This window comes from Salvia splendens, chromosome 12 (assembly GCF_004379255.2).
Source record: "Salvia splendens isolate huo1 chromosome 12, SspV2, whole genome shotgun sequence".
Taxonomy (NCBI): Eukaryota; Viridiplantae; Streptophyta; class Magnoliopsida; order Lamiales; family Lamiaceae; genus Salvia; species Salvia splendens.
In genome coordinates, this window is record NC_056043.1 from 24,118,215 (window position 1) to 24,133,090 (window position 14,876).

Genomic DNA, 14,876 nt, shown 5'->3' on the forward strand with positions numbered 1-14,876 from the left:
CGCTCTGATACCATATTAGAAATGAGCCACTCACCCCTTAAAAGGCTTCATAAGGGAGAGAGTTATCCACACTTATATAAGTGAGTTAGGATCATTACCAAGTCGACGTGGGACAAGAATTATGAATTTTAAGGCGACCTTTTTTTGTGATTTTGAGCACTCCTGCTGCGGGAGAGGGAATTGGTTTTTGAGTAAATCAAGAAAAAGGGAATTGATTTTGGTGATTTGTGGAAAGGTGAATTAATTTTAGAGTAAATCAATCAAGAAGAATAGGTTTCATGGCGGCGGAGGAATATTAGTGTTATTAGAAAAAGACTAGATTTTTATTATATGTGTGATGGAGATTTGTGTTGGGGGGGTTGACAGCATGTTTAAAAATAACTTAATTTTTAATTAAATTAAACTTTTAATAGAATTAAAATATATTAATAATTGATAAAATAATGTGATTTGTGGCTGGAGCAGGTCCACTACTGGGCTGGACAAGTTTTTATGGCGGTGGACAAATTAAAATATATCAGTAATTTATGGCTTTGCCTTGGCCTTGTCCACCTTATTGTGAACACTCTAAGAGTGACCACAATAATAGGGCCCCGGCGACGATGTTTGTGTTACTTACTCTAATCGAAACCTTAGCCCCAAGGATTGCTAAACCCTTTGGGAATAAATTAAACTTGCGCCATACAATCAAACACTGTCAATCTTAAATTACTCATGAAATTGTATAACACAACTAAACAAAAGATGTCAGATGAATGATTAGTCCTCAGTTCGGTTTTTAAGTTAACAAATCAGTTTAATAATCAATACAGGAACAAATTAAATTACCTTCTTCCATTGTTGAAGAAAACAAAAAAATGCACGCCGGCTCCAACAAAAATGATTTTTTACGAGGCAAAAAAATTGAAAAAAAATTAGAGAGAATGTCTTCAACAGAGTTTGTCTTCAACGGAGAAGAAAGGATTAAAGTTTAGAGGGAGAAGAAAGATTCGTGTAATTCCATAACAAAAACCGGTGTGATCTTTTAATGGAGAAAATCAAGCAACTTACCATAACCAACTCAATTGTGTATACCAAAATTGACCTTTTCGAATTTTTTAAACATTTTAATTAATTACATGTGGCACTATTTTCGGCCATCAGATCTTGAAATTGAAGGGCCGAGATTTAATTGGAAGATTGAACAAAATATAGAAAAAGGATATGGATACATCCCTATGTATGTATAGGTTACGTTTAGACATAGACGTTTCAATATATACATCTATTTATTTGTTTTCTTGAAATTTAATTTGATTCATTTGGATGATTTAAGTCACTGTGTTGCAATTTGGTTATCTGCCTTTCATCAAGTGCGATCATATTATATCATTAATGAAAACCCATTATTGAATGGGATTATTTAATTTAATATGAATGCCAAACTGTTGAAGTGAATGCATTTGATCATCTTTTCACAGGAGAAAAATAACCTAAATAGACAAATTTATGGGTTGAACGAGGTCCATCTATCATGACTTATAGATAAATACAATAGACTACAACTAATACTGACAAAATATAGCTAAACTATGATTCCTGTCTAATTAAAAGTAGTTGCCTGTCTCTACCAATATTGATCAGTAAGACCATCCACAATAGGAATAGTCCAGCAATAGCCCAGCCATAGCCCAGCCACTGCCACATCATCAGCACTAAAAATCCTCCCGCCACATCATAAATAGCCCAGCCATAGCCTAGCCACATCATAAATAGCCCAGCCACATCACTAATAACAATTATATAAAATGACATAATTAACAATCACACAATATACGGAATTTAATTTACGAGACATATACGGGAAAAGTTTAATAATACTATTAAAATTTTAAAAAGTACAATAAATTAAAAAAAGTACATTAATTTAAAAAAAAATACATTAATAAAAAAGAGTGACAATTCACTCCTCGTCTCCGTCGTCGTCGCCTCCGTCGCCGTCGCCTCCGTCGCCACCATCGCCGTCGCCTCCGCCGCCTACGCCGCTGCCGCCGCCACCGGTCTCCCTCCGTATAGCCTCCAACTCGTCCTGCAGGCTCATGAGCAAGGTTTGAAGCACGCTCTTCTCCACGGGATCCGTCGCCACCCGCCATTCGGCCATCGTCTTGATCAACTGAGCGCGTGTTTGGGCGCGAGCGAAGAATTTGAGGTCCTGGGTGGATTGGCCAAGGGGGGATGCCGACTGGACCTCATGGGAAGCCCCGGCGTTACTTCTCGCCGCCTGCTGAGCGCGTCTGCGCCCAATCGGGCGAGGTCGGCCACCGACCGAACGCGGCGTGGGGAACTCCTGCGTCGTCTCGGGGAGGTCGTGGGAACCTCCGCTGCTGCCGCTGTAATCGCCGGTGTAGTTCAGTCGTTGCTTCTTCGGCCAGCCAGAGTCGACACCTACTCGGAACTTCTCGGACTCGCTCAGTACAAGATAGCAGTTCCAGTAAGTGAAGTCCTTGTATAAACCCTTCACTGGGAAGGCTTTCTCCGCTATTCTCCTGCAGTCATCCTCCGTTTGGCCACTGCTCATCATGCGGAGTGCGTTGGAGTACAAACCCGAAAATCGGGAGACTGCCGCCCTGATTCGGTTCCAGCCCTTCCGGCAATCCTCCCCGTTGCGGGGCCTCCCCTCCGGGCAAAATCTCTGGTAGGCTACTGCTATCTTGCCCCACATGTTGACGATCCTTTGCTCGTTCGAAACGAGAGGATCGTCGCAAACACTCACCCACGCCTTGCTGAGAGCGACGTTCTCGTCGTCCGTCCACCTCCTCCGTACCTCCTCCTCACCCGGCTGCGACGACTCGCCGACCTTCTTCTTGCCCTTCTTCTTTGGGGCGCCACGCCCCGGCACTGCCCCCCCCTGAACTAGAGTCTCCGGAGCTCCGAGAGTATCAAACCCCAACTCATCCAAGGAGAAACTATCAAACCCCAAGGGTGTTTGGGTCGATGTGTGCGAAGACCCAGCGCTATCATCATCAATTTCCTTTATATTCTATCTCTGTCACTTATACTACTTAACTTCAGAGGAGAGAGGTTTGGTTGGTGAGAACAATGGAGCACAATTCTGGGATTCAAGTGCCAAGGGTGAAACTTGGCTCCCAAGGTTTGGAGGTAACTAAAGGGAAAAAAGTAGCAAATTTTAGCATCATCGATGAATACATACAAGATACAATAGATTCATGCTCCCACAAAGTCGGGGGCACCATACTGAAAGAAGCATTCAACAAAGGCATAACACTTTTCAATTTATAATTTTATTAAATTATTCATAATGGCATTTTTATTAATATCTCCAAAATTCTCATTTTATATATATAAATATAGATATAGATTTATAATTTTATTAAATTATTCATAATGGCATTTTTGTTAATATCTCTACAACTCTCCTTTTATACATATGTATAGAGGTATAGATTAGGGGATCTCGATCACTGTAACTACTTTCTCGAATTTCACAAAACTCAATTTTTTTTATCTTTATTCTATACATTGAGGAGGATCCTAGCTCTGCTTGATGCTACTCTATTTGAATTTCGGTGAGATTGGACTCCGTTATTTTGTTTAAATTTAATTGAACTGAATTTTTGAATCTTAGAGTTGAATTCTGTTTATCCCCATAGTCGTCAATTTGTCAAATGCTTCGCCCTCAAAGATTGGTGTTGTTTAGCATATGAATCAGTTGCTATAGAGTCCGTATTTTCGCTAGCAGTCGAGTCAAGAAGTTCAATTTGGTGTATATGGGGAAACCCTTAATCTATGAGATTTGGGAAAAGCCAGCAACGAGTTGTATAATTGCGATATGCAGTTTAATTTGGTTCTATATTCAGAAAAAGAGGATTGGGTATTCACATGTGGGGTTGAACTACGACACAGCATTGGAGGGCCATCATTGGCGGATAATCACATCTGCATTCTCTCATATTAGCATCCTTCATCTTGTTTTCAATATGAGTGCACTCTGGAGTCTTGGGGTTATAGAGCAGTTAGGGCATTTAGGGCTTGGTGTCGAATACTATCTTCATTACACGATGTTGCTGGTTGTGCTCTCGGGGCTGCTAGTTCTCGGTATGTACCACATTTTGATCAATAAGTTCAAGATTGATTACTTCCGTAGAGTGACTGCTGTTGGATATTCATGTGTTGTTTTCGGGTGGATGACTATACTGTCAACAAAGCAGCCCTCTTCGAAGCTGGAGCTTTTCGGGTTCCTCTCCCTTCCTATCAGTTTTGCACCTTTTGAGTCCCCCATCTTCACGTCTATAATTGTGCCACAAGCAAGTTTTATTGGTCATTTATCAGGGATCATCGTTGGGTACGCCATTGCCTGGGGCGTGATACATGGGATGACCAACTACTGGGCTGTATCGATGTTGGGATGGATTGTTGTTGTTTTCATTTTTAGTTTGAAAAAGTCCGGTACGTACAATTTCAGCTTTCTCAAGATTGAATCCATGGAAGATTCTTCCTTACCATCTGTGCGGTTTCTTTCTTCTAGAAATGGTAGAACCCTGCAGATGAGTGCCTGTGATGGTGTTTTGAATCTTGTGTAGCTTCATAAAGAAATAGGTTCTGAATGTGCAACTATAAGGATGTCACAGAATATTGGATTAAGAATAACCTTGCTTTGGCATGCTGTTTTTTGATGTTGTATCGAAAAGCAGCACTTATTTCTTGGATCGTAGCCGTCATATTCATGTATCAAGGTTTTCTCTTGCTATTAACAGATAGAATTTGAACTGAATTATAATGTATCATATTAGTGGTGACAATTGGGATGGGTAAAAAGATATTGATCGACTTTTATGCTGTACAAATATCAAGCACATATTTTGCATATGGAGTACCTATATTTTCTTTTAGAATGGATTGAGTAGTAACCCCCCTTAGAAATGAGCTTCTAAAATATAGTGAAACATGGTAAAAGAGAATATTCTGCTACGCCAGAATCCGCCTTGTTTTAGGTGGTTTTTGCTCACTTTCTTAAATCTACTATATTCACCATAAGTTTAGTTAGTGTGTGGCTCTGCAGTGAACCTCTATTGTTTGTGATACCATTTAACTCACTCATTCTGGTTCAAATGCATGTGTATTTCTTGCTTTGGTTTTGGACTTATGGTTGTTCTCAGTCAAGATTGCATCAAGTTACCCGGAAATGATACTACAACATTTTTTTTCTTGGCCATGTCAGTTGTCTTGGACATGTATATATAGTTATCCATCTAATTTTGATCCACTTCCCAGTTAACATAAATTCCGTCCAGCAGTTTGAAAGAAATGGCAACTACGGATAGTAATTTAAGCGTGTCTCCTCCCAGTTCTTACAGTGCAGTGGTTCTAGGTGGCACCTTTGACCGTTTGCATGATGGCCACCGTCAATTTCTTAAGGTCTGTGAGTATGCAGCTATTAATTGTAACATATTTAAATACACTAATCGAATAGCATTAGCCATTGTGACATGGCAGGCTGCGGCAACAGTAGCTAGAGATCGAATTGTGATTGGTGTCTGCGATGGCCATATGCTCGTTAATAAGCAGGTTAGTTGTTGTCCAGTGTTTGGGAAAAAACATAAATTAATCTTGTATTTACTATTTAAGAACACCCAGTCTTGATTGAATGGGTTTGTGATGACTTGTCTTATGTAAATCTGGAAAAATGGCAAATTTTTTATTAGTTTCTTCACGCGCAATGTTTGCCTGGCTGAAGGATGCTAATCTGGAAAAATGGCCATATATCGAATCAGGATCAGGTTGTTTGAGAATGAATAATGTTATGTCTGTAAATCTTGTGATTGCTTCAGAGAAGTATCTGTTTGGCAAGACGTTAAAATGAATTTACTGTACAAAGTTCTGATATTTTTGTGAACTAGTGAGGTTTTGGAATAAAATTAATTGTCAGATGAGATTGGACGAGTTGTTATGAGTTACATTTTTCAGTTAATTGTACTTAATTATGCTAGAAAACTGTTAAAAATATATGATCTATTTCAACTTTTTTGCAGTATTCTAATCTGATCGAGCCTGTTGAAAAAAGAATGAAAAATGTTGAAGATTACATAAAGGTAGTTGAAAAATGTGAACTTAAAGCTTTGTTATTATGTCTTATAATTATCTTAATTATGCTGGTGCTTTTATGATGTAGTTGCTAGCTTCTCCAACTAAAAAAATCTTAAACTCACATCTGATTTGATGAGTTTTGTTGAGATCTATCAAGGGATAATAATGATATGTGATATGCAGGAAGCCTATGGTAATTGATCAACTGATTTGTAGTGTTTTTGTTTATTTCGTGAACTTCTGATGTTTTCAATTGTGTTATCATGAAGATAACTCTTTTTTCTGTGTGGAAACACATTCTTCAGTCTGTAAAATCGGAGCTTGTGGTGCGAATAGAACCAATTGTGGATCCTTTTGGACCTTCTATAGTTGATGAAAATTTGGAGGCTATCATTGTCAGGTCCATACATTTTCTCTGCAAGAATCTGTCTTTTTTGATTCCACATTGATGCAAATCCACCCTACTTGTTTCTGGCCATTGATCTTCTTTTATTTTCTTTAATTCTAGATTTATAGTTACATGAATATGATTTACTAGTTTCTAGCCTTCCTATTCTGGTTCATATCTATTCTTAAGGTTGAAAAGTTTGGAATTCTTTGACAAGCCTGTAAAGCTTTGCATTTAAAAAAACACGGTGATGTTCCACAAAGAAAAAGTTTATAGTTAAGGAACACAAAACTGAGAATTTTGAATCTTCAAGAATTCATGAAAATTGAAGATATTTGATAGGTTTATGTGATGGAAACCCTACTTAGAAATGGAGACAACACATGCTGGGACTGAATTTTATTTCAAACAAGATATCTAATTGTCTCTTTCTTTCTGGTGATTATTAAGAAATTTCTCCTTTTTAAATCTATGTTATGCGATAGCTAACTCAAATTTTGTTTTGACAGTAAGGAAACATATCCAGGAGGACTATCTGTCAACAAGAAGAGGGCTGAGAGAGGTCTTTCGCAGCTAAAGGTTTCCTATCCTCTCCTCTCAGTGTGAGCTAATTTGTTGTCATATGTATTCAAAATTCATGTATTAGTAACTGTTGTAGATTGAGGTTGTCGATTTAGTCCCTGAAGAATCGACTGGGGAGAAATTGAGTTCTACTGCATTAAGAAGAATGGAAGCTGAGAAGGCAAGGAAGCTTCAGTTAGAAGGTCAGCTTTAATCCATGGTTGTCTATATAAATTCTCAGATGTGCAGATGCAATCAATGAATAATACTACATCAATACCCAGAAAGATATTCTTAATATGTTGTACTAGCTCGCGCAAACAAATTCCAGATAGAAAATTGTTCTCACTAAAGCTGTTATCTTTACTCAAATCAGCTGTAAAATGTTCTCAATGTTCTTGTTCATAGTCTTTACATGTTATTTTAAATAAAATTCATAGATTACTTTTTCCATTGTAAATGTTACATAATTAGCATTTTCTTCTAGAGTTTTGCTTTCGTATTATTGCCAATCATAATCTATTGATCATTCATTGGTCATAGTGTTTGTTTATATACTGACCGGAGAATTTTCTGGGTCAAGAATTTAGTTACTATAAAATTCAGAAATTAATGTAAATTAGTTTTAATTTTAAAGTTAGATCGTAGGCAATTTTTTATATTATGAATAATTCAAGGTAAACAATTAAATATACTCCATCCGTTCCACAGTAATAGAGGCATTTCATTTTCTGCACTCGTTTTGAAAAAATGGTATTTCCTCCGTCGGTGAGTAGGAGTCCCGTTTTTCTATTTTTGTCCGTCCGCGAATAGGAGTCCCGGTTCACTTTTACCATAAAAGGTAATAGGGTCCCACCTTCCACTGACTCATTTCACTCACATTTCATTTAAAAGTAATATATATAAGTGTAATATATATAAGTGGGACCTCATTCCACTAATCTTTTTCTTAACATTTCTTAAATTCGTGCCCTCATGAAATGAGACTCCTAATGAGGGCCAGAGAGAGTAATAAATAGTCAAAGTGGAGAGAGAGTAAAGTAAGAGAGAATAATATAGAGAAAAGTTATCTATAATATTCTCTCTTACTTTACTTTTTTCCCACTTTAACTATTTAAAATTATTTTTTCAAAAGGAGTACGCAAAATGAAATGACTCTATTACTATTGAACGGATGAAGTATTATTTTATAATAACATTATATAATAGTCCTAAACATTCCAGAGAGGTAATAAAAGATATTCCCTACGTCCCCTTGGGTGTTAGGGATTTTATGCAACTGTATTTTGCGTGTTAAGTGGATAAATGTGATTTCATTTTTTGTAATGTGTCATCTTGATTGGGAGAAACCAATAAAATTAAAACTAGCCAAATTTACAAAACACACAAAATGTTGTCACTTTTTTGGGTGTAATTTAACTTGAATGAATTGAGTTTTGTAAGCAATTATAAAATAAAGAAATTTCAAATATAGACCAATTCAATACAGTTATTTATGTAACGGTTCACGAATACGTGTAAGAAAGAAGAGTGAAGTTCTTCTTAGACTTCTTGGTAATGTGTATCTCATTCGGACGTTTGGTTGTAAGCAAAAAAATAAGGAAACACAACTTTCTTTTGTTTGGCGACGAAAGAAAATACTGTAAAATGATAATATTTCTATCTTCAACCTGATCTATAGTTATAAATAGGCAATGTGAGTGGGAGGCAGATCATAAATTAGAATGGGAGCGGTGATATCAATCAAATATGCTTTCTTCACCGAATTCGTGTTTTGTGTTTTTGGACTCATTAGGATGCACTCCTTCTATCAAAAAATTTTATCACTTAATTTCATTTTTATTGGTCCTATAAAATTTTTCACATTTCATTTTTACTTATATTTAGTAATAGATTTCACATTCATCTCTCTTACTTTATTCATTTTTTTTCATTCTCTTTCTTACTTTACCAATTTTTTCTCCTACTTTTCCAATTGTGCATTAAAACTCGTGTTGTTACATATGTTTCTATTTTTCAAATACGGAGATAGAAGTTGTGATCAATGTCGAACCCTTCTTAAAGACCGAACTAGAGACCAAATGTCATCAACCCATTAATCACATCTAATGGTTATTAATAATTACAAAATATCTGATTTTTTTTTAACAAAAGGGCAATTTTGGTAGATCAAATATTATGCAGTGTATGCATCTCCTCCTATCTTCTCAAACCCAACCCACTTCTCTCTCTCTACAATTCTCACTCACCCCCCACGCTAACTACTTCCCTCGCCCCACCGCACCGGAGTCAAGGAAGAAGCAGCACTCTGCGGAGTGGATCTCCGATCTGGTGGAGATGGAGAAGCAACACTCTGCGGAGTGGATCTCCGATCTGGTGGAGATGGAGAAGCTCTCCAATTACACGTGCAATGGGGCGTATAAAGCATCGTAGAACAAGCTGATGAGCAGAATGGATTCATGGAGCAGATTCATGACAGGTACAATGGTGGATAACATGGTGTTGCACTTGATGTTCAACATAGGGAAAGTGGTGAATAAGAAGATATAGAAAGAGATAATTGACGAGGTTATGCGGCCATAGGAGAACGGGCTGGAGAGGATGTTGGACGAGCTTCCGTTGGTGGCGAAGAAGAGGAACAAACTGCAGAGCAGTATGAAAATCGTCATTATTTAGATTTCGATTTTATTTCATTCAACTAGGCTATAACTTCATTTAGTTAGATTATTAGTTCATTCAACAAGGTCAGTACTTCGTATGACTATTTCATTACTTCATAATAATGCAGGCACATATAGTTATCTTTATTTTACCTCCAAAAATTTAAACGATCACAAACTATACAAATACATCATAATAAATACCGAGGATGTGGAAATACCTTAATAATGCAGGCACAGATAGTTATCTTTAAATGAATAGGTTCAGTATTAACATGTGAATAAAACACTTCATACAGTCTATTCACTTTAAAGTTTGCAAAAAGTTTAAACAGGTTCAAATTCGAAGTGGAATGAAATAATAAAGTGCCAAAATGAAGTAGTTAACTATTGGAATGAAGTAATAAATTACAAACAAATAAATGTATCACGTCATTTTTAGAAAATCAATATGCTAACAAAAGAATATCAATAAAACAACTCATCCCATCTGTTTTGTCACAATTCCTTGAATCATGCCGACCAACCACGTGGCATTTGGCACATCTACGACCAAGCTTGGACAAATCCTTTATTTCTTCATTTGGCACATCTATGACCAGGCTTAGGCATATACTTTATTTGGCATATAAAACAAGACACTGGTATAAAATATAAAAACTAACTATTGTTAGTAAAAAATTATAAAAAACACAAATCATTCTGGTATATAATAAATTGAAGATGAATAGATATTTACTTCATTCTAGTAGGGTTTTACTTCATTCTAAAACATTATTACTTCATTGGACTACGGTTTTACTTCATTCCAGTATTTGATCAAACAAATGCTATATACATTCGAAAAACCAAGTTTCCATGCGTTTTCACTGTCTATGAATTAATTAATAATGATGAGCTGTTGTAGTTTTGTTTGAGCAAACATATTCAAATCCACTAGTCGAGTCGACATGATCATCAAGCATTATAGATTCATCTTTACAAGAGCAAGCTTTCAAAAACAGTAGTCACGTCAGAAACCAAAAGCAAAGCTCACATAGTGATGACGCAAAAAACATGATTGATAAGCTATATCATCATCTTCACTTTCTGTGTCCACTTCATCTTCATTGAAATCATAAACATTAGACTTAATATTCAGCCATTTTTTTCATCGTACTGGAGGGCCAGAACAGCTGACATAAATAACAAAAAATCACACAACTTAATCATCAAACCTCTACATTCTTTGAAACATTTCTACGAACACATCAAAGACACAATTCCAAGCAACCATCTCTTACCTCAGATTGCCTTCCTCTTCTACTATGTCTCTTCATGCTCCGATCACAATTGAACGCCTACGTTGACCTTCCTCCGCTCTGCTTCATGAACTAATTGAATAGAATCAGAAAAAAAATTAATCAGCGTGCCTTCGTTCGACGAGTTGCGTGTTTCAACCATTTTTGAATCTGTGTCAGATTTGAATTCGCTGCTGCAGTTGTTGAACTCGACGGCTGTAGTTGTCGAACTCAGGAAACTCGATTTGGAGATTTGAAGATAGAGATGAATTCGCTGTTGTAGTTGTTGAACTCGGCGACTGTAGTTGTCGAACTCGCCAACTCAATTTGGAGACTTGAAGATGGAGATAAATTCCCTGCTGTAGTTGTTGAACTCAACGACTGTTGCTATCAAATTCGGCAACTCGATTTGGAGATTTGAAGATGAGATGAATCGGCTCTCGATTTGGAGATTTTGGGAAGAAGAAGAGGCGTGAATGTGAATTAGAGTAAATTGTTTGGATGTGCTTAACCCTAAAATTTTTACCCTCAATGCAAAATGACGTAAATACCCCTCGTATTGAAGTAATTTGTGTACACAATGAACTGAGAAAATTAACACTACAACATTTCATCTAATCCATCAAATTTAAGATCTAAGGGTCCAAATTTGATCTCTAGTTTAATTTTTAAGACTGGATTTGTGAATAATGAGACTTACAAAGGTATTAGATAAAATAGATAACACTAGATCAATAGGACCGAGATACCACGACTAATTGGTGAGGACAAGATAATTCTATAATTATTTTTGAATTACATCATAAGATGCTTTATTTAATCAGTCCATGCATGTCCATCTATATAATTTATCACATCGGGCTTAATAAAGAAAAAGTAATTTAACCGCGATTGCGAGTAACCACTCTCATTATCGATCAACATTAGTCCTTTCTAATTAATTCTAATCCAAACTAGTAACTTCTCTGTCTCCAAAAACTTACTTCCAAAGGAGATAAATATTTGTTCTCACACTCTCTTACCGAACAACCCGTATGCCCCAAATCGGATAACAAACACTTATAATGGATATGATTATAAGATTTTATCGGATAGAGCATATCATTGTAGTACTATATATCGGGATAAAAAATATCTTTAAAAATATCTCCCTTTTGAATCGCATTTAAGCTTATCTTCAACCATGACGAATTATATAATCAAATACAGTACTTTATTTTTTATTATTTAATAGTCGCTAAATTTAATTAATCATTATCCTCCTTACCGTGGAAAACATTAAAGTGAAATAAGCATAAAGGCTTGTTAGTTGTTACCAAACCCTAATCCTATATGGACATGACAAGATTAATTGGCTATAGATCTATGTAGCATTTTAGTGGATATTGATGCAATATTATGTCCATATCCAAATAATAAAAGAATTCTTGTAAAACTCTATATAACCTCGTCTTCCTCTAATATTTTCTACACAACTTTCTCAGCATTCTTCTACTAAATATATAGATATTTACCCAAATTTTTCATAATTCTTCAAAATCATTATAGCAATGGCGACTTCATCAAGCAATGGTGGTTTGATTGTCAGCTTCGGCGAGATGCTGATTGACTTTGTTCCAACGGTCTCCGGCGTGTCTCTGGCCGAGGCGCCTGGATTCCTCAAGGCTCCCGGCGGTGCTCCGGCTAACGTGGCCATAGCGGTGACGAGGCTCGGTGGAAACGCCGCTTTCATTGGCAAGCTCGGCGACGACGAGTTTGGCCACATGCTCGTCGGAATCCTCAAGAAGAATGGAGTTTCCACCGCCGGGGTCAACCTCGATAAAGGTGCGAGAACCGCTCTGGCGTTTGTGACGCTACGCGCCGACGGAGAGCGTGAGTTCATGTTCTATAGGAACCCTAGCGCCGATATGCTGCTCACGCCCGATGAACTCAATCTTGACCTCATCAAATCGGTATGTCTTGTATCGCATTGAATTAGTTCGTTGATTCATTAATATTAATTGCTGACTTTCAATCTCGAAACCCTACTAATATTCGTGAATCGACAGTTTCTCAAAACCCTATTGATATTCATGAATCAACGAACTATATTCAGTTAAGAACTGATATGTTTTATGAGGGCAATATGGTTCTCAGAATGCATATAATGTCTTCGTTCCAATTTTATAGTTTTTCTTGTTTCATGAGAAGTATCTCATTTTTTCCATCTTTAATAATACTCTACAATGTATGTGTTTTATTATCGTAATTAATAAGACTACGAATGTACAATCTCGTGTAATTTGATGATAGAGGACAAGAATTAGGGGAAACTATATAATGATTTTTGACATTAATTGGATGTATATGTATGTAGGCCAAAGTGTTCCACTATGGCTCAATAAGCTTGATAGTGGAGCCGTGTAGATCGGCACATCTAAAGGCAATGGAAGTGGCCAGGGAGGCCGGAGCTCTGCTCTCGTACGATCCAAATCTCCGGCTGCCACTGTGGGCCTCAGCAGAGGAGGCGAGGACCCAGATCATGAGCATCTGGGACAAGGCCGATGTGATCAAGGTGAGCGACGAGGAACTCAGTTTCCTCGTTCAAACCGACGTCGTTGATGATGCAGCTGCAATGTCTCTATACCACGACAAGCTCAAGCTCCTTTTGGTCACCCTTGGAGCCAAGGGATGTAGATACTATACCAAGGTATATATACACTACGGCTTTGTTCGCTTGCTTATACTATAAATTAGTAGTTGGATCGGTTGAAATGGGCTTTCTATAAGGCTTAATAAATATTGGAGAGAGACAATGGGGAACAAAAGAGAAATGCGGAGAGATAAAATAGTCGGAGGGTTGAAGCTCCGATGAATAGTCGGTATTTCAATGCAGAAAATTATATCATGTAGATGGGACGACCACCGGCCTTTATTTGTATTGGGCCGACATAATTTCCAATATTAGCATTTGAACACGTTAAAGGTGTCAGCCAAATTATATCATGCTAATCTCTCCAACCGAACGCCGCCTACTACTACTACTATAGACAAAAAATTAAATTAAATAAATTATGTAGGAGTATAAATAATTTTACTTTGGTGATTTGGCAGCATTTTCGCGGAACAATAGATGGTTTTCGTGTAGACACTGTTGACACGACCGGGGCTGGTGATTCTTACGTTGGAGCTCTCCTGTGTAAGATTGTTGATGACCAGTCTATTATTGAGGTATAATACATTTAGTAGCTAAAATACTATATGTATAGTAAATGTATATTAGTGATAATATAATTGAATAATTTGATTTTAGGATGAAGAGAAGTTGAAGAAGGTGTTGGCTTATGCAAATGCGTGTGGAGCAATTACGACTACTAAGAAGGGAGCAATCCCAGCTCTTCCTACTCCATCTCAAGTTCGTGATCTCATGAACTAGATTTTTGTTTTAGTATTAGTTACCTCTTTTAGTTAATTAGCCTTTTGGATTAATTACTTTTCAGTTTCCGTACATTCTTTTGAAATTTTCTTATTGCTATGGTTTTATTTCTTGTTTAGAAATTAGAACAATGTTCATGTGTTTTAGGATTCTTCTTTCTTTGGTTTAGTTTATTAGCGTTTCAATTACTAATATTATATGGGACATAGATAAATAATTTATTTGAAGTAATTAACTGACCATCTCGTTTCCTAGTATTAAAATTAAATTCTTTACTTACTTGATTCACTAAAAAAATGTATAAGGAAATTTTTTTGTTCCATTAAGGAAGCTAATTTGTGTTTATTAATATACCATCTATATATATTTTAGAAAAACGTCCATTCTTGGGGCATCTCTTAAAATCAATGGCGGATCCAGGATTTAATAATCGTGGGGTCGAATTAAACAAGATAATAAATATAATATTAGATATATTTATGCAAAAA

General features: G+C 36.7%; 2 protein-coding genes across 7 annotated transcripts; both read left to right on the plus strand.

Moving 5' to 3' along the window:
• Positions 1 to 3,325: 3,325 nt before the first annotated feature.
• LOC121759408 (phosphopantetheine adenylyltransferase-like) lies at positions 3,326 to 7,486 on the plus strand. 6 transcript variants are annotated; one of them, XM_042154978.1, is made up of 7 exons: positions 3,422 to 3,566; positions 5,295 to 5,415; positions 5,494 to 5,565; positions 6,030 to 6,089; positions 6,390 to 6,484; positions 6,982 to 7,051; positions 7,131 to 7,486. In XM_042154978.1, the coding sequence occupies exons 2-7, from the start codon at positions 5,305 to 5,307 to the stop codon at positions 7,245 to 7,247; spliced, it is 525 nt and encodes a 174-aa protein (XP_042010912.1). In that variant the 5' UTR covers positions 3,422 to 3,566; positions 5,295 to 5,304; the 3' UTR covers positions 7,248 to 7,486. The 6 variants fall into 6 exon arrangements, 4 of the variants coding, with proteins under 4 accessions (XP_042010912.1, XP_042010914.1, XP_042010911.1 ...); XM_042154977.1 differs by having other exon boundaries at positions 3,429 to 3,566; positions 5,272 to 5,415; XM_042154979.1 differs by having other exon boundaries at positions 3,438 to 3,566; positions 5,292 to 5,415.
• Positions 7,487 to 12,460: 4,974 nt separating this feature from the next.
• On the plus strand, positions 12,461 to 14,441 carry LOC121757340 (probable fructokinase-4). Its single transcript, XM_042152887.1, has 4 exons — positions 12,461 to 12,925; positions 13,330 to 13,662; positions 14,067 to 14,183; positions 14,266 to 14,441. The coding sequence occupies exons 1-4, from the start codon at positions 12,524 to 12,526 to the stop codon at positions 14,386 to 14,388; spliced, it is 975 nt and encodes a 324-aa protein (XP_042008821.1). The 5' UTR covers positions 12,461 to 12,523; the 3' UTR covers positions 14,389 to 14,441.
• The last annotated feature ends 435 nt before the right edge of the window (positions 14,442 to 14,876 follow it).

Bases quoted from the DNA above. Each gene is read 5' to 3' on its own strand.
- LOC121759408 (XM_042154978.1), top strand. From the start codon at position 5,305: ATGGCAACTACGGATAGTAATTTAAGCGTGTCTCCTCCCAGTTCTTAC. The intron at 6,090-6,389 runs GTAGTTGAAAAA...CACATTCTTCAG, and splicing joins ATGTTGAAGATTACATAAAG to TCTGTAAAATCGGAGCTTGT. The intron at 6,485-6,981 runs GTCCATACATTT...TTGTTTTGACAG, and splicing joins TTGGAGGCTATCATTGTCAG to TAAGGAAACATATCCAGGAG.
- LOC121757340 (XM_042152887.1), top strand. From the start codon at position 12,524: ATGGCGACTTCATCAAGCAATGGTGGTTTGATTGTCAGCTTCGGCGAG. The intron at 12,926-13,329 runs GTATGTCTTGTA...ATATGTATGTAG, and splicing joins ATCTTGACCTCATCAAATCG to GCCAAAGTGTTCCACTATGG. The intron at 14,184-14,265 runs GTATAATACATT...ATTTGATTTTAG, and splicing joins ATGACCAGTCTATTATTGAG to GATGAAGAGAAGTTGAAGAA.